Below are 23,225 nucleotides of genomic sequence, written 5' to 3'. Positions count from 1 at the left end.
TGAGAAGTCGGTGAGTCCCACAGCGCCCTCAAGCCCGCATGTGGATAGTGCAAAAGCATGAGCCAGCTTTAGTGTGGAACTGGCCAATTCCCGCACATACAGGTTATCCTTGCCTATAACGTCTTTGGGTGACATTGCAATGAGGCCCGATTGGGTACATAATAGTGGTTTTTGAATAAATCATACGTGATAGAGCAAGACTAGGCCTAGAGGGCGGAGTTTACTTCAAAGATTTCTTGAGTATTCACACCCACTCCTGATGATACCCCTTTGTGGGCCTAATTAAATGTATGGTACATCTTCAGTTGTACAAGAAGGTATATAAGACGTTATAGACAAAGATAACCTGTACATCACGGATAAATAAAGAACGGTGACACATAGTGTTCATGATATAATGTATTGCTCTTGCCACCATTTTGTATTACGAAGTCTACATGTAAACATCGAGGAAACATGGCAACGGGCATAGCAACGGGCGTGTCCGACGTTTTCGATGCGGCATCAGTCATTACCCGAACTGAAAAAGAAATTGAAAACAATTGGTATCTCTTGGATTCCTCCCCAATGTAACTTAAGGGCAGCCCCCCTCACCCCCTCATTTCCATCATTATCACCGGCCTCGTTTAGACTAATTATATTTCAAATAAATGACATGTTCACATAGCATAGTATAGATGTGGAGTGAAAAAGCCCTAAGTCTCAGGATGCATCATCACTCGTTTTTTTTGAGAGGACAACGATGTAATATTTTTAACAATACCCATGCCGTATGGCAAACTATTCATCTTCAAATGAAATCCAAATGAAATGTGTTTATATGAGCAGAAGACGTTTTCATACAGCTAAACACTTTTGTTGTTGTCTTATTTAATTCGACAAATGACATCACAAATAGAAAGGAAACTGGGTGAAAAGACCATACGACCAAGGCAGTCAAAGGGGAATCTTTTCTGATCGAGAGAGCCGATTGATACTCGGCAAGGGGCAGCAGTATTGCGCCGTCACCTGTCTCTGCCCGCAGTACCTCCCCTTGTGGTTTATCTTACCTTAAGGACATTATTTGCAGCAGTGCCCCTTAACCTGTCTCTAACCGCAGTACCTCCCCTTGTGGTTCATCTTACCTTAAGCACATGACTGGCAGCAGTGCTCATTAACCTGACTCTGCCCGCAGTACCTCGCTTTGTGGTTTATCTAATACCTTAAGTACATGACTTGCAGCAGTGCTCCTTAACCTGTCTCTAACCGCAGTACCTCGCCTTGTGGTTCATCTTACCTTAAGCACATGACTGGCAGCAGTGCTCATTAACCTGACTCTTCCCGCAGTACCTCGCCTTGTGGTTTACCTTACCTTAAGCACATGACTTGCAGCGGTGCTCCTTAACCTGACTCTGCCCGCAGTACCTCGCCTTGTGGTTTATCATACCTTAAAGGCCATATATCAAGGTTTGAAAACATGCTTGATACTCATGAAATATGTTGAGGGTTGAAAAAACAAGATCCCAGACATTAAAAAAATTCTAATAATAAAGTCATTATTTAGTTATTTCAATTTTCAATTTTAAACTATTTGAATTTCCCACCACACACAACTTTAGATTAGTTCCACATGTGGCCGCTAGGGATTTTTTGATGACGTAGATCAGGTCAGTCAGAACAAAGCAAGATGGCTTCCGCATACAGTTCAGAGAGTGAGAGCAGTGAATTTGAGGATGTTTTGGTCGATACAGAAGGATATTTAAACGTTGAGCCGTACATGTTAGAGCCATTAATATCACTATATCATAATGAGAGTGATCATTCGGACGAAAGTGATTAGAATTTGTGGTTAATCAATTTGCATGGCAGACTTGCCGATATAGCAAAGAAGACATTGATAGACGGTTGCAGATGCATAACATGTATGATTTTTGAACAGACTAATGTTGCACAATACTGTTTCGCCTCGTCAGTGTTGTATCGCAAGTTATGTCGTGACGCTGAACTACTATTGAAAAGTGACGGTATTATGCACAATCATCTTGACGTGACGATATAATGCCGTGCAACGTTAGATAGGCCTAGATGTCAGATGACAATAATCTGTCATTGACAGTGGCTGTCACTGACACTGACCTGTGTCGCTGTCACCTTGCTATGGCTGGAACACAAGAAGACACTATGCGGTATCACAGGCCCCAATAGGGCCTACACATTATGTATAACAACCGACCTCAGCAGCCTCGGGCATTAAATGCAATTGACATGGTTGGAACAGCTGTTTTTAACAAGTGGCATTTAATATTCAGTTGGATGCAGATATCCGGCTTCATGTGATAATCCGTATCGATAAAGTGATCACTGCAAAGTTTGGCCGAAGGCCCAGGCTTCCAACACTCCAAACGTTTGCACTTCCGAATCCACAGCTTCCTCCTCTCTCGTTCAACTGGCTTTGGAAATTCATGAAAATGGGTCCCATCCGTCATTCGATTGTTCTTTGTGCTAGCCTTGACACAATTCGGAGCCACACAATACACCATAGTGAATGAAACACATTACTTCCAGGTGTGCATAATTAATTAAGGCCCTCCTGCTTTTATGATTGCATGACATGTACAGGTAACCTGATCTACATCACAACTTTTGCTGAACCCGCCGCCTGGCTCTAACAAGCCAGTTGCTAGCCTGATTAGGTAATCAAGTTGTCAAACACATAATTGGCTATATCTTCAAAATGGATGGAGCTAATTGCATTTGGTTTTCTGTATTGTATAAAGTGTTAGGTACACTTTTGAAATCGTCTTACAGCAGAAAATGGCAAAAAACCTTAATATATGGCCTTAAAGCACATGACTTGCAGCAGTGGCCCTTAACCTGTCTCTAACCGCGGTACCTCGCCTTGTTGTTCATCCTACCTTAAGCACATGACCTGCAGCAGTGCTCCTTAACCTGACTCTTCCCGCAGTACCTCGCCTTGTGGTTTACCTTACCTTAAGCACATGACTTGCAGCGGTGCTCCTTAACCTGACTCTGCCCGCAGTACCTCGCCATGTGGTTTATCTTACCTTGATAAGCACATGACTTGCAGCAGTGCTCCTTAATCTGACTCTGCCCGCAGTACCCCGCAGAACATCTTACCTTAAGCACACGACTTGCAGCAGTGCTCCTTAACCTGACTATACCCGCAGTACCACGCTTTGTCTTCCCCAACTAACTGTGCACAGGTCATGCTACCATTCCACAAGAGCAGCGAGTCCCCATACACGCAAGTATCTGGAGAGAAAAAATGACGTCAAAAATTTTGAAGTAAGACTTTTCAAGATAAAGGAGTATTATATAATTCATGAAGTATAGGAATCGGAATTTGTCTTCATGTCAGATGAATGACATCCAAATTGCATCAACCCAACTTGATGTCAATTGACATCCTTTCGTATCAACCGGCCGGTAAGTGCACAACCTACCTGAGTCCATCGCAGGAGCTGCCGAGTCATTGACACAGTCTCCTTCGACACACCACTGAAAGTACGACAACGCTCAATTAATGAGTGAATTCTAACATTCGTACTAAAGTTAAAATTTAACATTATGACGACATTTATAAGGCACTATCAATGAATACCTTTTAATATCATCTTGGTGAAGTTATAATCCTCCCCCGTCGTGCATAACAGGAACTAGAAATATCTGATGACGTCCGCCATACCTGCATCGGCTTCCATGACGACATCAAACATAATTTTAGTGCCTCTACTTGACACTCAAACATCCTGAGAGGTTAAAGTAACCAGGGCATTTAAACTATTTAGGCGCACCTTATGCGTTTCACCCCTAGTGAGTACGACACTTTCGCGTTGGCCAACTCTCAGTCCAATATCGACATCGATGATGTGCAATCACGTATACAGTCACGTTACAAAATGCAGACAAATACTGGCGGAGTGAATACAACATTTACATGTTTGTGTGGAGAATGGATATTATCCTACTATTTACCTTCTTGTTACCACAGCTTGTTCCTCGACTGGCATGGCCGCTTTGCCATGTCCAGCCGTTGACTCCTGACTTCCAACAGTGCAGCAGCCTGCAGAACTTGCTCTCTCCCAACGTCCCCTATGAAGGAAAAACGAAATTGTTCGGATCAAATACAGGTAAAGAGCGAGGTCATTTCAAACTGATACCACAAAATGATATGTTTAGTCTTTTCTTCAACCGATTCCACTACATTTCTATCCTCTCCTCCGACAGCCTCCCTCTAACATGTTTGGTCTTTCCCTCAACAGCTGGATTCGCATTGTGATGGGATTGACCATCCAATAAGGCGGCACACAGGTTTTGCAGCAGTGACGTCAAGGCAGTTACATTATAACTGCCCTGAGAAGGATGTTCCGTGTTTATAACGACGCTAGAGAGATCAAGACCGATCCCGAGTCCTCTGAATCCTCGCTTTACCCTAAAAAGAGCTGATCGGGGGATATTATCAAATTTCAACTAGATAAATCTTAGGTTACCTTTTTTATCAGTGTTCACATCGTGCCTGTTGAATATAATTAAACATAATTAGAAATTCAGGTTTTACATTTTGACCAAGTTACGCACCCTGAGGTATTTATATCCAGCTCCGTGTGCTTGCTCGCACTGGTAGTCAGCGTCGAACTTCTGGCCGGGTGCCTCCACCTCTATTACGTCAGAGCCGTGGGCGGCCGAGTTCAGCAGACAGTTTTGGTTTTCGCTAAATACAAAAAGATGAATAATGTGGAGTTTAAGGGGGTTATCGCTACTTTACCCTTTGGTCAGCCTCCCATACCCCATCAGAAACCCTCGCAGATTTTCGAGGAAAATCACTCGTTGTATTTCTAGCACAAACGTTCTTTTCGCTTATCCAGAAGACCTCGACGTTTCACGTACGCTCTGTGAAAACAATTCGAGAAAACACAAAATCTGGGGAGAAAGCCGTTGCCAAGAATGACACGGCACATCACAGACTGTTGAAAGAATGACGTCCGCGTCCGCGTTTTGCATTAGTAGGTTCAAAATATGATGCAAAAAGGAAAGAGAACAAGGTGACTTTTTTCTTGGGTCGACGTCATCGAGCCAAGTTGATCGTTTTGTATTATTATCATACTATTGGCCTACTAAACATTAAAGACACGCAATTTATTGCAATAGCATTCCGCGAAGTTACAATTTATAGCTCACAAAGTCATTTGCATAAGATATTGATGTCGTTTTAGTCACGTGACAGTCGGACATCGACACTTATTTCTACGCATTTGAGCTTATTTCAAAGTCAATTATCTTTGACCCTGCATTGTTTTTAGCATGAATGATACCATAGAGTCAGATAGAGAATTATTCAGAACAATTATGTAGTATTTCCAACACTCGGACATGTGCCAGATTGAATCTAACTGCCCTTGTTAGAAAGCCTGAATCCATTACGAAACCGCATGTTTGTCCGACATTGCCTGTAATTCAGCGATGGAGAAATAGAGGGCAGCAGCTGCAGTAACCTCATCATCGCGGAATGCTATTCAGACACAGGCAACGAGATATCGGTCGTCGAAAAGCCACCTCGTTATCGTTCTCGGAACAAAATCTGAGCAGCTCAAAAGTTGATTTCCGTGCCGCGTGCATGATACTGTTTAGTTTAGTACACCAGCTGCGAGATAACAATAGAAAACGCCACCATCGTGTCGGAGTCTCTTTCGGCCTCATACCTATTGAGGGCGTTGATTGCGTTCTTGAAGTTAGTGATAGTGCAGGGAGAGAAACTGTACGGGTTCTTGTAAGTATCGTCCGCTGTTGGACTGCCGGTTGAAGGCGACATGATGTAAGCGTCACTCGAGCTACAGGTGTTCCCATCAGCATCGTGTACGGAACCGATACTGAAACAAAAGGGAAATGCATGTACACCTTCAATAAATGCATATTCGTACATGCCTACTTCGTCCCAGTTGATAATTTCGTATAAGGGACGTCCAATGTTTTGTGACTTTAAAGAATGATTTTCGGTAATTTTCATCCCTTTGGTGAGTATCATGACACTCCTTTTGTGTGAATTGTAGAGTAGAGTTGACGTCAATAATGAGAGAATAATGCTTGAATATTATGTTTGTATACATGACCGAGTTCATGTGGAGCCACTGAGATGACTAGTTATTGCAACCGAATTCATGTGGAGCCACTGAGATGACTAGCCAATCGTACTGAAAGAGTAGAACTAATGCAAGACATTAGGAATACACAGACTGAAAATCAAAAAAAAGTTTTGTAATTGTTAAATGCAGGATCTAACCGGAACAAACAAAAAGTAAACACTCTGTCGGTGGATGACTTTTATGATCATTTCTTACATTTAAATGAAGAACAAAATGACGAGGATAGACCAGCTGGGTTTCAAAATGTAAACATGCCCAATATTGACAACTCTCCTTTAAATGAAGCTATCAGTCTTTTAGAGGTGAGGAAAGGTTTGAGATCATCAAAAATGATAAATCGGCCGACCAAGACAAAATTATAAATGAGGTGTTAAAAGCCAATGATGAAAGAATGCTCTCAATGTATGTATAGTTATTCAACATTGTATTATCTACAGGACATATTGCTGAAAAATGTTCAATTGGTGTTGTTAAACCACTCTACAAAAACAAGGGTAATGTCAACGACACAGACAGTTATAGAGAAATAATGTTTATTATAGTGAGTTGCCTAGGTAAACTACTTATTGGAATCCTTAATTCCAGACTGACAAACTTCTTCGACACAAACAAAATAATACTTGAGAACCAAGCTGGTTTCAGTAAAGAATACTCCACAGCCGATCATCTTTTGACCCATAAAATGATTATTGATATTTACCTATTTGCTGGCAGGAGACTGTTTTGTACATTTGTAGACTACCGTTAGGCGTTTGATTCGACTCCAAGAATAGATCTTTGGAGAAAACTTATATCATCCGGTGTATCAGGTAAAATCCTTACTGTTATCACAAATCACTACTATAATGGACGTAGAGCTGAAATAGTTTGTCACACATCTCCTCCGTCAGTTCAGATCGGATGAGCTCGAAACTTTTCCTGAAAGTCGTGGTTGATATGGAGATGGTCCTCGCCGGGTTAAACGGGTAAACTTTGCAGCGATCTCGGAAAAATAGCATTTTTTGTTCTTTCTATATATGGGCATACTCATTAACATAAGGGGCCATTTCAGCAGGTCTGATTTGCAAATGGGGTCATCTATTAAATCAAAAGTGTGGGATTATACAAAAATAAGCCGGGAAAGTATTGGGGCCACTATATGTTTAAAGCATTCATCCATCTCCCCAATTTCCCCCCTTTATTTTGGTCGTACTCTTTCACCTTACGTTGTTAATCGCTCTAAGTTAATTTTTCGAAGTACCGTATGGGAATCTTGATCAGTGTAGGTGTTATATGATCAAACTTTCTAACTCTGCAAACAATGCGAGCAGCGGAATTTTGGACACGAAGAAGTTGGGAGCAGCGAAATTTTGGTGAAGAAGTTGGTCAAATTGATGTAAATGTGCATATGTATATAGATTGCTTTGTTCCTTTATTTTCATTTTACAACAAAACTTTGCATTGTTAGTGCTTGTTGACCAGACCCATAGCATCGCCCAAACCCCGCTCCGTCACAATCAGTAACAAACTTCAGGTAAACATAGGTAAAACAAAGGTTATGGTCATCACTAAATCTAAAGCTCGCGTAAGCAACATGCCAATCTTCAAGTTTGGAGATTCTAACTTAGAACGTGTTGAAGAATACCCTTACTTGGGTATTGTTTTTAATGCGAACGGTAACTTTTCCAAGGCAAAGAAAGCGCTCACCGATAAGGCAACAAGAGCGATGTATGCAGTTATACACAAAGATAGAACTTTTTGACGCATGTGTTACACCAATTTTGTAATATGGATCTGAGGTATGTGGGTTGGAATCTTTTGATATTTTCGAGAAAGTTCAGACAGGGTTTTGTGAATTAACTACCCGTACAAGCAAATACAAACATAACACAGTGTGCTATGGTGAGTTTGGTTGTTTCCCTTTAAAGATGTTAGCAAAACTGAAAATGGTCAATTTTTGGAATGAGATTGTAAACGGTAAAAAGAGCAAATTATCTTATATATTATATAGAATTGTGGTTCATTTAGACCAGGTAGGGAGATACAGCTCTCCTTGGTTAGTATTTGTTAGAAGTATTTTTCAATAGTGTGGTATGAATTATATTTGGTTAAACCAGAGTCTTTCAAATAAAGAGTTAGGCAACTAGGGAACATATGGCTTCAACATCAAAGCCAACGACCATTCCGAAAGACGCGCGTTGGGACAGAGCTCTCTCGGGTCACGTGGTACACCCAAGCCAATTCTGCACAACTGGACTTTGAACAATTCTTCGATCAGCAGAACATGACCGTTACAAATACCCCGTTTTAAGCAAACGCCTGCTTCAAAGTCTGTATAAAACTATTCAGATATAATGTCAAAGATAAAATTTATACGAAAAGCGATATGTTTCGCATTTTGCTTTTCGACAGTTTTGAGGAGAAGTGATGGCACTGGTTTGAGAATAATTTTCGAAAAGCGTTTTTGAACCTTTTTAGTGAATCTGATTGCTTTAGGCTTACACACCTGAAACAATAAACAACCAACAACGTAGATTTTAGTCGCTTCGATGTGGACACAACGGCCATCACCATCTTTCTGTGATGTGACGTCACTGTGGAACCTCTTTTGCCTCATAAGAAACAATTTACAGTATATATGTTGCCATTGATTACAACCTTATTATGGATTTTTTATAACAAATTGCAAACAGATAAGAGTGCATGCAGCCTAATTGTGGTTTAATTATTGTTATGTTTGGCAATTAGCAGCTCATCGACATATCTGCCAAAATTCTTAGATCGTTGCCATCTATATAATTTATATTGTATGTATTTGTAACCCGATAAATCATACATGTATGTGTAACTCATGTGCAGAGTAAATATTTTTCGTTGGATTTTGGTCGATCCTACATTGTTTTGCACTTCAACTCAGTTTGTAGCTGACTTAAAGAGGGCTTCATCATAGCTTCCAGTTAATTGCCCGAGAGAGCTGTGGGATCAAAGGAAAATACCCGTGACCTGACTCTTTATTTGAAAGACTCTGTTTATACCAGACAGCAGACAACCAAGGGAAGTTTGAAATGATAAGTAAGAGAATTAAAACTACCCTGTCCGACCAATTTGTCGTCAAGACTGGACAGAAAAGATCAACAATGAGGACACTTTCATGTTTTACAGAAACACAGCTTTTACAGAAGCACAGCTTTGGTTTTGAAGAGTACTTGAATTTTCTACCAGAACATTTATGTACCACTTTTGTAGACTTTAGAACTTGCTCATACAAGTTACCAATCAACTCCCGGAAAAATATTGCAACTCCAATACATGAAAAGTTTTGCACAAAATGTAATCTCACAAGAACTGAAAATCAGTTTCATTTCATTTTCGAATAATGTCCTGCGATAGATCATCAACGCAGAGAGTTTATTCCTCCCAAATTTTTACAACATCCAAGAAACATGTCAAAATTATTTAACTCTGAAAATAAAGGCCACATTATAAGATTAGCCAAATTTATACAGAAAAGCCTGAAGGAATATGCCCTCCTTCCTGATATCCCGTAGTTATTAGAAACAATTTTCGTTTATGTCGTTTTTATAGTTTTATACATTTTTTTCATCCACCACATAAATGGCATCTTGTGTTCATACTGTAATCAAAAAATGTAACACTATATATATACATGTATATATTAAATTTTGCCCCTCTATACCGCACGTTGCGGTTAGAGCGTAATACAATTTCGTATTTCACTCATGTAACCGAGTTCATCTGGAGCCGCTGAGATGACTACGTACTGTAATCGAGTTCATACGGAGCCACTGAGATAACTAGTCCTGGTGACCGAGTTCATGTGGAGCCACTGAGATGACTAGTTCTAGCAACCGAGTTCATGTGGAGCCACTGAGATGACTACTTACTGTAACCGAGTTCATACGGAGCCACTGAGATGACTAGTTCTTGAACCGGGTTCATTTGGCGCCACTGATGACAACTTACTTGTGACCGAGTTCATGAGCACCAACGGAGATGACCGTCGGAAGTTCCAACTTCTCCTCGACGATTGATACAGCATTTATTCCGAGGCAGATAGATGTCAAGTACGCCACACCTAGAAAACATGCAAAAACAAATAAATTCCAAGTTCGCCAAACCCAGAAAACATGCGAGTGAATAAAGTCCAAGTTCGCCAAACCTGGAAACCTATAATGAGTTTCTTACCTAAGACACTTGTACTCCCGTTGTCCCCATAGATGTTGTACCTTAAAAATAAAACGCCGCATTGTTATTGTGACAGTGTTAAAAAAAGCTCTCCAAGGCGAACACAATTCTCTGATAACGTAACAGCGATATGACAATATTGATATCGTCGAAATGACAATAATAATCTCGTTATGACATGTGGTCAAAGTTGCCATCAAGGGTATTGAACGATTCCAAGTTCCAACATCGCCGAGATATACAAATGTATATCATGAACTTACGCGGTGGTATATGACATATTGATATTAATGTTGTCGTACAACGGAAAAAACGTTGTTATAAACGTATATATCAGAATAACCTTGTCAGATTTTTTTGTGTGATAGTGGTGGAACGCCGCCAAAGCTAGATGAATAAATCAATCGGTCAAAAGGTCAGTTCATGATTTTTCTTTTCATATGCTGGGCAGAAAATTGTAGATCGATAAAAATGGCTTCGAGAAAGCCGCTAACACGGCCAGCTCTAAAGAGAGAGACAAAGATGACGAGAGAATAATATCCGAAGTGACGTGACGTACCACTCCGTTTGTCACGGTATCGGAAGTTTATAAGGCCTCTGAAAGACTTACGCGGTCATGAGCATGGCATGGTCATGGTCGGGGAAAGAGGACTTAACCGACTCTCGCCAGTTCTTGAAATTGGTCAGTGCCAAGGTAGCCTGCACATATCCATTGCTGGCGATTGGGTACGTCCAGCTGTCGGGAGACTGAAGGTCAAGAAACATCTCATAAACGCCATGCTTGGATAGGTTTTGTTACTGACTATGGTCCATTCTATTAGAAGCTGGCCCTTTTATGGCCGGGAGATTTCATGCCGATGTAATATCGACACGGTGTTATAGATCCGCGGTATCGAAGAATCGGCATCGAAAAAAATTGTCAGTATTTCACTTCGAAAAAGCCTCGTTCTTAGCGATGCTTTGGGTGGTTCTGGCAAGGTAGGTAGTCTTACATATATTTATTACTCGTGGTTAAACTGCTGCAATTTCCGGAAGTACCTCCCGGGGCGGGTGAATCTCATGTGGGCCGTGTCTGAACACTAGGGTCTAGGGAGCTTAGCACCACCTAGAAGCGGACTGATAGTTCTTAACCTGAGATTCAGAAATTCAGAGATTCAGATCAGAAATTAATCTACTAAATTTCTGAATAATGACTACTTAATTTCTGATTATTTTACTTACCGTGCTGATTTCCAAAGCAACCAGTCGAAGATACATGGAGAAGGAAGAATCTTCAATGTTTGCGTAGCGGAGGTCCATCTGCGAACAAAAATCACCAACGATATTTTTACCAGCAGGAAAATGCTCAACACAACACTCGATGAATTTGGAGTGATGAAAAATCGGACTTATACGTCAGTTAATTTTATCCTTAAAAGAATTATTCATATCAAATGAAAAATAAACAATAAACATTTGCGGAATGCCATACCAGAGGCGAAGATGTAGCGGGCAATAATCTGTCTTTAAACTATGACCTGCCACGTAGAGCTCAGGGGCTACTTTGTTAATACGAAACACGGTTGCAGGTCAAAAATCAATGAAAAAGGCCCTCACCAGCCCAATTTTTTTTCAAAACGTCTTTAATATGTATGAGCAAGAATTCAAAAAAATAAGAATGTGGATGCAATATAAGGATGTGAATCTTATTTACCACCTGATCATAATTCCAGTGGCGTTATCATTGACTGAGAGGAAATGCATGTCAACTCACTCCATTAATGACGTAGCTGAAGTGCTCTCTAATGTCGTCTGTATTCTGGTTGTGGCTAAAATAGAAAAACTAGAAACACGTAAGATAACCCAATCACGCACTTTTAGCATGAAGGAATTATAAAGGTCTCACGAAAAAAAATTGGCAATTTTTAGTGAGATATTGGTGTGTTCACACTGGATGCGAATTGAAACCGAATTCCGTAGAGCGCTCTCCGGAATACGAATTGATTAATCCAGTTTCAGAACGGTCGCGTCACACTGGCCCGAATACCCATTCAAATTGGTTTAAAACGCGCCACACTCAATGCATACTAACGACGCGCCATCTATTATTATTATTATTATTATTTATTAACCTCCCATATGGGAGAATAAAATTTACGAGTACAAAACATATAAGTATATAATATCACAGTATCACACAGTCATTATTAACAAGTTAAAATCGCGTAAGGTGCTTGACCATTTCCATCTCCCGGCCATGCCTATTGCCAAAGTTCGGGTCAAAGAGGAATGTCCTCAGCGAGTCAACACCACCGTCGCTATTAGCGGAGAATCCCGGCCTCGCCCTCGAAAACGAGGCCAAAACCGGGGAAAACCCCGCCGCGACGATGTTGCTGACCAGCGTACCTTTGACCAACGAACCGGCGGCAACATACCTTGCCAGGAAATGGAAATGCAAGTCACGTGCAAGGGAGTTGATTTTTCCCTATTCTATGGCATAACGAAAAACGATTTGAGTTAATGAGATCATTTAAATACATCAGTTAACTAGTTCGGAGCACGAGTTCCCGCGGTCAAAGGTCACATTCCATGCGCCGGGCGCATGCGCAGTGCGATCGAAAACCTTAATTCGTATCAAGCGCGTCACACTTGAAATCTCAATACGGTTTCGTTGATTCGGATTAGCTGATTCGCATTCAATTCGGTTTAAGAACCGTGTTGGTTAAAGCGGATTGAGATCGGTATGAACCGAATTGAGTGTGACGCCCCAATACGTATCAACGTTTTAATTCGAATTCAATTCGTGTTAAAACCCCAGTGTGACCACGGCATGATTTGCTTCTTCTTCATCCTATTAACCATCCTGATATTCAATCATACGCCGCCTGTCGATGTTTACGTATATGACGATGGAGGAAAAAAGCCTGATCTCATGATGCCTATTTGCTGGAGATTTTGTTTCATCTGAAAGAAGCACCTTACATATCCCGATAATAATTACCATTTTTATTGTGCCTCGAAATGTTGTCACGAATTCAAAATTAGTTGGTACACGCGGCAGTGCTTTGTTACTTCACGCCGCACATCCCAGACTATGCAAAAGAATGGCAATCGCGCGCTCGTTGAGAAATTTGTGTGAAATCGCTTCAATATCATTCAGTGTAATCGTTACCCTTCCACCCGGCTGTTGTCTACTCACTTCTGATAGCACTCGTAGTCGCAGACGAACATCAATTCAATGCCGTAAGCTGTCTTGCCGCTGGCCCTTTTCGACACGATCGGCGGCTTAGCTCTCTTGCTCACTGTCGTCTCGCCAGGGACAAGGAGAGCATCTGATGAGGGGGGAAACACTTGATTATCGGATTGGGGGTCAAGGGACACAAATTCGGGGAGGGGGGGGGGGTCATTTACGAATGCTGGTGCATTCGCCTCTACATTTTCACCATTTGGCATCAGGAGCTGGGGTTCCTGAAATAAATGGAAAATTGTGCGTCGTCGTGTACAATATATAATGTTCATTGCAATCAATTGAAACTTTTGATTGCTTCGCCAGAAATAACAAACATGAAATATGTAAATTTTTCAGAAATTAGCGCGAGTCTCACCATCAAAAACGATCGCAAATGTGGCGCTATATATGCAATATGTAACAACTTACCAATTCCAAAATCCGCTTTTTCATTCCTCTTTCTGACCATCAAGTGCGGTACACCCCCGTCCACATCACGTTTCCTATCCGTAGTGATCTCCTGGCTGGGCTCGAGGTAGATGGTGTGGTCGCGATCATTAAGCAGACCCCTCTATTGGCAGAAGGCAGCATTAAACATGTGCATTGAGGTACACACAGAGTGCAGAGTGCAAAAAGATCTCATCAAAAACTGAATGTTACTGTTGGCCTATCTAAGATTTGCAAGTCATGTCCACAACCACCTCACAATCGATCTGGTGGTCACGGGTTCGACTCCCCGTAAATCCAATACTAATTTTCTCTCTTTTTTCTCTTCTCTTTTTCTAGTCATAATCTAAGGACCGAATTATATATACAAGTACATGAAAATATAGCAGAAAGCCGTTATTTTGCCTACTGCTATGAAGCCATTATCAATAATCAAACAATGGGGTTATGACTAAGTTGGGACTATAAGTTTGACTAAGTTTCCTTTCATATCCGCAACCGAACCAGAATCGCCTGTCGCCATCCGTAGCGACTACTGTGCCACTGTACAGAAATCCGTTCAAGGCCACTAGAATCGCAATGACTGGGCCATTTCTCTGTCAAGGCAAAACAATAATCTTTACTTACCACACTCCTTCTGTAGACGCCATTTTCGGCGAGATCACTTGAGATGAGAAAGGCCGCTCCGCTTTCCGCGTCATGGTAAGCTGTACCCTGAAATCATAGACAATATAAGTATTATTTATTTATTTATTTAATAAAACCTCCTAAAAGGAGAAGTATATACAAGTTAAAAAATACACCAATGACAAAGATAATACACAAAACAGATAATACATAATTAAGGCACATAATACAATGCTAATATTTGTATAAAGTGCACGGGATATTAAAAAGCTTTGGTGAGTAATTTGGCGAGTGTCCTCTCAGTAGAGTCTGGTTTCTAATAAGATTCACTAAAAATTAAGGACCGCAGTGAATCAGTAACCCCATCTGGGGTATTAAGACCTGACTTGCCTCGCTTAACTGTGAAAGCAGCTGTAAGTGGTGAGAGACCCAGTTTTAAAATAGAATCCATAAGGGTACCTTTTACAACATCACCACCAGATAGATAATTAGATAAAAACGCTACATTGAGGTCCCTCGCAGGGAGCACCTTTTGAAAATACACTAAAATAACGAAACCTGTTTGTAACAACCGTTGGTTGTGATTAGGTTTTTTGTCTTCGGCGCATTATATAGTGGTTTATTTTTTGGGACATTCAGTATAGTTTGGTTATTGTCGCTTCGCAATAGACTTTTTGACAGAAAACACTTGTTTTATTTTTACGGACCTTTTGGTGGTTAATTTAACCTATTCTTGACAAGACAGGTCCAGATTTTGAGGCAAATCTATGCAATATTATATTAAGACATACTAGAACTGCTGGTGGCTACCTTTGAGTACGAGTAATACATTAGAATTTCGTCTTTCTTATCGGAGGAAAATGTCTCGCATACGCCACGTGACATTCGGTGTGTGCCGCAGGAAGCCGCACTTCGTAATGTTAGATAAGGGGCATAGTTATAGACTTGTTTTTGGTAATTTTGCCCTGTATGTCAATAGTATACGAGCGCTGTAGCTCTTTTTGCATCTTTGCTAGCCTATGTTGGGTGCTTGTAAGTTTTGAGGACGTTTTCGGTTGTCTTTACATGTTTGTCTTCATTCAATACTGCAAGTTCTTTTTGGTTCCGTCAAGTTAATATAGGTGGCAGCACCTTACTGTAAGCTTCAATAAGGACCTTTTCTTAGGATGTGACTTTGTCTTATACTGTTGTTGTATTTGTATTTTCAGTTTACGTGATGATTCTGATAGTTTAATAAAGAAAACATTAAAAGGACATCGGAGTCGTTATACTTTTGGTCATGTATAACATCTTTGACACTTTTTATACCAGCAGCATTCACAAGTTTGGTGTGATGACTGCGCTTAGGGATACCAAAAATAAGTTTGAAACAAGACCCCTGAAAGGAAACCAGGGAGGCGATGTCTCTAGGGCCAGAGTGAAGTGTCGCACATCCATAAACTAGGATAGGGCACACGGCCATTTTCCACAGATGAACTTTAACCTCAGACGAGAGGCCGGGATAGGAGAAATGGAGCTCAATAGACCGAAGGCTCTGCGCCGTGCAGCAGAGATCCTGTTGTCAAAGTGGGTCACAGGTTTCAGATCGCTTCTAAAGTTAACACCAATGATTTCTAAACTGTTAGCAATAGCAATTATGTCATCACCAAGGCGTAAAGAGGGGGGTTGTTTCAATGAACACTCCCCCAAAACTATACATTTTGTTTTGACGATTCCAAAAAACGAAGCGCCACTTCTTAGAGTAACTGAAACACTTGTCAAGAAGCACTTGAAGTCCGGGAACACTAGCAGCAATTAAATTTATATCGTCAGCGTATGCTGTGTTATTAAAAAGATGTTCAGCTATCCTGACACCACATTCAGTATTGGAAAGATCACACAGCAGGTCATCAATAAACATAGTGAAAAATATGGGTGAAAGAACACTTCCTTGGCGGATACCTCTAGTAATCACGAAAGTAACAGTCTCCACTCCATGCCATCTCATATTTGCCTTCAATTTGAAGTACCAATCGTATAAAACTAACCAATGGCACAGCGGAATTTGTGGTTAAAGTTTATAAAATAGCCCTGCATGCCAAACTCGATCAAAACATTTTTCTGCATCGAGGGTGCAGGTAAAAACTGGAATCCCTGTTGTATTGAAATATGTTGCGATATCGTGAATAAAAGAACAGGCAGTGTCAATTCCAAGGGATTCCCTGAAATCAAATTGTGTATTGCCACAATTGTCAACCTTAGGAATCAGTAAAAGTTCGAAAATCTTGGAATAAGTAGTACTTATAGTAATTGGACGATAGTTAGCAACAATATTAGGGTTTAGATTAGGCTTTTTTAAAATAGGAACAATAGTGCCTATGCACATATCGGCCCCAACAACATACCAACGCAACATGGTTGTGAATAGCGAAGCTAACATTTGACAGAATTCGTCAGACATACCATACTGTAAAGGCCTGAACTCACTGTCGCGTTTTAACGCCTTGGAAAAAACGCTGCGATTTCACGCGACGGGAAAAGTTACGACAGAGATTTCGTAACCTGTTCTCACTGAAGCTTATAATCGCTGGCGGTGAAAGGGTGCAGACAAGGGTATAGACTTTCCATACCAAACAGCTGGCACAGACCTGTTGCAACAATGTCTGACTCGGATTCGGATTTTGCCGAAATCATGGTATCGTACCTGTATGCGAAAAGAAAACGAAAGCGCAGGCAATTGTGGCGAATTTAAAGAAGGCTGGTTTTGGGTGCCATGTTGGTAACCTCTTTTGTGGCGTCTTTGCCTTCGCAGACGACCTAATCATGCCTGCACCCTCATTACGTGGGTTGAAGAAAATGTTGAGTACAGCAAGTTGTTTTTCAATTGACTTTAATATTTCGTTCAATGCATCAAAAAGTAGATTTTTAGTTTTTGGGTTAGATGATCCACCAAGGGCATTGTTTTTTGAGGGCACACAGATACTATTATCTATGGAGGAAGAACACCTCGGTATTATTTTGGGTCCTCGTGTTGATCGGAGAAGAGTAGAGCTTTTAATAAATGACTTGTACAAAAGAACTAACATGTTAATGGCACAGTTCATATTTGCCCATGCGCATGTAAGGTACGCACTTTTCAAAAGTTTTTGTATGTCTTTATATGGTTCTCAGCTTCTGGGCTTGTCTAAGCCTTATATGGAGGAATTGTTTGTTGCGTGGCGGAAGTGTCTGCGACGGGTTTTAAATCTACCATACAGGACTCACAATGATTTACTGCCGTGCATTGTTCACGACTTTTGTATTGAAATTGAATTAGAAAAACGGTTAATGAATTTTATGGGTGGTATGTCTTCATCTAAGAATGTATTTGTCAGCTTGTGTTTTAAACTTGTGTGTCAGGGGAGTGAATCTTCACTGGGGAGAAGTGTCAACATGTTGTATGCAAAATATGGGTTAGATAGGAACAATGTGGACAGCTGGGGAGATATGTTGAGGGTTTTTTATATAGTGAATGATAAGAACGGGCAAAATAGGTTAGCGGAACAGATTAGCGAATTGATGGTCATGCGAGACGTAGGGGATGCGGCGTTTAATCATAGGGAATTAACAGAAATGATTGATTTTCTGTGCACTAGTTAAATTCTTTGAACCTTGATTTTTCACGGATATGTAAATAGACCGTTGTAAACAAGCACCTAGCACCCAGCACAAATCTGTAAATGCACCACATGTGTCAGAACTATTTCTCGACGAATAAACACACATATAATTGTTTTCTTCAGATACCTTCCTTCTTGTCAACATCTTTATATTCTGACAAGGATTTGTCATAAAACGAAGGATGTTTTTCGATTTGAATTATCAATCTCTCTATCAGGTCTGAAGACATGGTGCCAATGGGTTTGGGAGACAATTCCTAACTGCACACATGTACCGGCATTGCAGTGACAAATGCCTATCTTAATACCACAATTTAAACCTCTGTCAACCTTACGATTTATATCACGAGACCCCACGATTCGCGGCGATTATACGCTTCGGTTGCTAATTTTGCAACGTACTTTTGCCCGAGCGCGTGGAACGCCGCGTCAAAAACAAGGTATTTTGTCGCTTCGCCCAAGTGGGAACACATCTATGGAATTCAACAGATACCATTTGTGGCGCTAATCGCGGCGTTTTAACGCAAAGTCGAACGCCGCGTAAAAACGCGACAGTGAGTTCAGGCCTTAAATGTTCCGCAGTGACATTGTCTGTGCCGGCAGATTTGCCACGCTTGAGCTTAGAGATAATTTCCCGTATTTCATATAAAGTGACAGAGCAATCACAGGACACATCATAATTAATGAAAAATGTATCGCTGACCTTCTTACTAATTTCCAATTGTTCAAGGTCAAGATCGTTGTCATCATTCATAATATTACTACAGTGTTGTCACAGGTCGCCAGCAGACAAATATGATAAACTACAGTTTTAGAGGACTGCTTTCTGAGAGCGCTCCAGAAACTTGATTTATCCCTGGCGCAGTAAAGTCTGTTGAGGTAATTCAATGGTTTGTTATGAACAGCCCGCAGACAACGCTGGGAGGCACTACGAAATTGGTTTTTTTCTTCGTATTTCCAGCAATCGAATACTGCACCCGACCTTTGTCGGCCATTGTCAATCCAAAGGTCCCACCAGAACCTTTTAATAACCCGCAGGTAGCTAAGGTCAGCGCACCAATGGGCTTTCGGTTTAAACGACCGCTTAGAGTAACATCCAGACTTCACAGAGGCGCCCATTATATTATCGTTAAGCTTTGCTAACATTTCATTCACATGAGCCTCCGCGGCCACACGGTCAAAGATTGCATTTACATCAGACATGTTCATTACACGAAGTTTCTCCCGGAGAATTTCATTATATTTTTGGCACTGGGCTGGTCGATTCCAAGTAACCGACGGGCATGGGTTTGTTACGGCAGACCACCACAAACAGGCCCACCTGTGGACACACACACCTTGAACACTGTCTTAAGGAAGATGATCGCCCAGGTTACCCTCCTCTAAACTAACTATCGAACACTCCAGAATGTTTTGGCAATCCATATTTGACGCCAAGATGTGGTCGATCCAAGTGAAGACACCCCGCTTTACATTAAAGAAGGTGTATTTGACAGACTGTTCAAACTGGAAGTCAGCTACTTTAAGACCATTTTCGGACATGAAATGATATAAAATTTTTGAGAAACGATTAAAACCATTGGTTTTAAACCAGCTCCTGCATAGACTTGCCTCTAAAGGCAGCGGAGTATTGAAATCTCCACATAGCTTGATTGGATCTGAACTGCCGTATTTATCCAAACAGACTTGCAATGCATCCAGACACTCATTGAATAAAGGATGGTTATTTTTATCAACGTTACTGTCGAAATATGGCATGTACACATTTACCACCACCTGACACAGAACACCATTGGAGTCAGTCCCAGCGACACCAATCAAGCGATCACTGTCAATTTCTATCTCATGCCAGCTTATACTACACTGTTTTCTACACATGATGGCGACACCACCAAACGGCCGCCCTGAATAATCTGGGTCAACGTCACACATACCAGATTTAGCGAACAGATGATACTGTGTTACGTCGGGTTGGGATCCATAGTACCCAGCGCGTCAAGCTTGGAATTCAGTTGGTGAGGCCTGAGCCATATTTCACTGAGACAGAGGATATCATAGTTTTGAAGCCGGCTGGCAATGTAAGAACAGTTTGATTTGAAGCCGTGGCAGTTATAAGTCTCGCAGCTCAAAACACAATCCTCAGTATTGTTCGTACTCCTCCCTTGCCCATGGGTCGTTGGGTCTGGGGTAGTATCCATACGGCTCGTATGAGGTGTAGTATCCCTCAGTTTCGTACACGGCATTTGAAGTGCGTCTGTCTTGGTTCCGCCTTCCTGAATGTCCCACGTGACGTCCTTGGTCATGGGGCCTGCCGTGGTAGTCAGACCTCCGCTTGAATTGACGATTGTTTTTGTTTTCGTGCCGATCCCGGAAGCTAGCTCCAGCCTCTCCAGCCGCCTGGAGATTACTGGAAATCCGCCGAAAGGGCTGCGCGGAGACCCCGGTAGGCCAGTTGTCAGCACCAATGACCTGGTATGTAAAAGCCAGTGTCCACCAAAGCGGCAAAGCGGAAAGCCATGCGCCTTTAAAATGCGTTGGTTTGCCTTTTCTTTTTTCATTAAAAATCACTTGTTCTCCCTTCAACCAGAGTCTGAAAGACTCTGCTTCAACGCAGCTGATTTGGACATTACACATTGTTGTTACTTTACCTATGCACTTTTCAATTTGGCCCTCCGTACAGCGGGACATCGCCATAATTGCCTACGACAAGTTTAGATAGCCAAAGACATGAAGTGAAGTACTGATCGTAGCTGCGGGATATTATTGGACTACCGCAGCGGCAGCAAAAAGAAACTATACGAATGGAACGTTGTGTTGTCTACTCACCAGTGAACGGGATTTCGGCTCCTTCCTTGGCTTTCCATCTTCACCAGTTATGAACACGGGGACGTTCTTGTTGAAATTATCTCTGCGGCGTAGGGTCAACCTTCTCTCCTTTCCTGGTTGGTCAATCTTCAAGTTCACGATCGGAGGATCAGCTTCCCCGCTTTGGTCGAGATCTCTGATGAACACACGCTCGTCATCTTAAGGGACAGAACAATCAGAAGTTCAAATGATGAAAAGCCGAGAAAACTGTGACGAACTTGGATTGGATTCGTTTGCAATAATGCTCTATCCAATCAGTTTCGCATTTGTGAATTTCGGCAATTTTCTTCAATCTCATGACAGGTTTGAATTCATGGATAAACTGTCAATATTTCAAAATAGTCAGGGATAGATTCTGTTAAAATCGACACGGACACCAATTTCGCTGTGATTAAACACGTGCTTCAAATCGCAGTCAAATACGCGAACTTCACCAAAACAGGCTATGACTAACCTCTTTATAAATGGCTTACCTATATATCTGCTGCCGACAACCGCCAACAGGGCGCACAGGCAGATAATAACGGACTTCATGGTTTCTTCAGTGTGTCAGGTCGGTCACCCAAGTGAAGATGAGACCGCGTCTCATTCCTTTTGAAGGGCTGGACAGTCATTGTTGGTTAGTGCTTTTCTATCACACTTTTGCTTCCGGGGATTTGCATTCACAAGATCAATATTACCATAAACTAATCAGGGTAAAGGTCTGATATCCCTAAGAGCGTTTCTCGCGCTGTGATTGCGCGATGCGGCAAAACTTAATCTGTTCCACACCAGTGGTTACTTGGTATTAATTAAAAATACCCACGGCGGGTAGTGCGGTTGGTATCATTAATGACACGTCTGCTTAAAAAAACAGCGCTGGCGAGTAATCTCAATGACCAAATCACCGCTGACGCACAAGTAGTTTTGCAGCGGCGAATACCGCATCAAGAAAAAAGCTCGAAAGGAATGGTCGGCTTTTTACTGCAGTATGTTTGTTTTTTTCTTCTGGTTCATCAGTAAAATATTTTTCTGAACGTATTTGATGCTTTTCCAATTTTTTTTCAGCTCTTAGATAGTAGAAAAACGCGTTATTTGTTATTTTCAGTACGCACAAGTCCTGGCGCGAAATAGAGTGACTCAACCACATATAACAGAAGTTGGTCGTCGATTTTCAAACATGGAATATTTTATTGATTAAATTTGTTTGTCCATACCAACAATCAAATGTGTGTAATTTATGACTGAAACAGACATCTCATATGAAAAACCAACTGTTGAAAAAACAATTGCCTCGTTAAAACACTAAGAAGTTCCTAGCCGAAGATCCTACCATTCCAAAATTCTGGTCAAGGATTACAAAAATAAAATCGTTTAGAATCAGGCCCCGGCAGCTGCCGCCTCAGCGCCACCACGCGGGGCCTAATGGTATTAGGGTAGGCGCGAAAGACCTTTCCCACCATGTGAGATCCGAGTTCACATCACCCCGTTATTAAGACGCAAGGTCATTTCCATTTATCCTCGCAGTTGCGGGGTAATCAAGCGCCATCTGCGTGTCGTCGGAAAAATTGACATCAGCACCAAGACGTCACAGGGAAGATCCATGACTCAAGAACGCGCCTTACCAGTGCATCGTTCCACATGGAAAGGATCGACGCATGGAGAGCTAACTCGGGTCAAATCGGAGTCAACATCGGAAAAGCGTAATAAATCAGTAAGATTTTGAATTTTTCCTTTTTTGTGCAATTTATGGATGAAAATTACTTATGTAGAATAGGAGGTGACTGGGCAGCCGACAGCTGGGAAATATTGCAGAGCAGTGAAAAGGTATTATTATCGTGATGACCAGGCAACTAAAGAGTGACCTCGCATCTATAAAAGGTTCATTCGTTTTATTGTACGTTTATGTTTGAAATAAAGCAGTAATAACCAGCAGAATGTTTGCAGTGTGAGACATATGCGCGCTCATCCAATAAGATATTTTGAATGAATACGTTATTACAGCACTGGTAACGGATAAAATTGATCCTTATGGTAATCAAAAATTTGATTCACGTGTAAATAAACTAGCCTACATGCACACGAATGTTATTAATTTGCTTAACGATTTAACTGACTGGAATTGAATTTTCGTCA

General features: G+C 41.4%; 1 protein-coding gene across 1 annotated transcript; it reads right to left on the bottom strand.

Moving 5' to 3' along the window:
* Positions 1 to 386: 386 nt before the first annotated feature.
* Positions 387 to 21,693, bottom strand: LOC135497333 (A disintegrin and metalloproteinase with thrombospondin motifs 18-like). The gene is made up of 16 exons (XM_064787150.1): positions 21,584 to 21,693; positions 21,072 to 21,268; positions 14,608 to 14,694; positions 13,963 to 14,104; positions 13,504 to 13,636; positions 12,079 to 12,133; positions 11,547 to 11,624; positions 10,936 to 11,072; positions 10,326 to 10,366; positions 10,104 to 10,215; positions 5,700 to 5,867; positions 4,579 to 4,711; positions 3,976 to 4,092; positions 3,444 to 3,498; positions 3,118 to 3,252; positions 387 to 520 (listed from the first exon to the last, which is right to left on the bottom strand). Exons 1-15 carry the CDS (start codon positions 21,642 to 21,644, stop codon positions 3,119 to 3,121), a joined length of 1,650 nt encoding a protein of 549 aa, XP_064643220.1. The 5' UTR covers positions 21,645 to 21,693; the 3' UTR covers positions 387 to 520; position 3,118.
* Between the last annotated feature and the right edge of the window lie 1,532 nt (positions 21,694 to 23,225).

The sequence above is a fragment of the Lineus longissimus genome, chromosome 12 (assembly GCF_910592395.1).
Source record: "Lineus longissimus chromosome 12, tnLinLong1.2, whole genome shotgun sequence".
NCBI classification, from domain to species: Eukaryota; Metazoa; Nemertea; class Pilidiophora; order Heteronemertea; family Lineidae; genus Lineus; species Lineus longissimus.
Note: the sequence above shows the minus strand (reverse complement) of the source record. Positions and strands in the feature narration are given on the sequence as shown.

Excerpts from the sequence above, each read along its gene's own strand:
- LOC135497333 (XM_064787150.1), bottom strand. The coding sequence starts at position 21,644 with ATGAAGTCCGTTATTATCTGCCTGTGCGCCCTGTTGGCGGTTGTCGGC. Across the intron at positions 5,868-10,103 it reads GCTCATGAACTCGGTCACAA|TATCGGTTCCGTACACGATG; the intron begins GTAAGTTGTCAT and ends CTTTTGTTTCAG. Across the intron at positions 4,712-5,699 it reads GCAATCAACGCCCTCAATAG|CGAAAACCAAAACTGTCTGC; the intron begins GTATGAGGCCGA and ends TTTTGTATTTAG.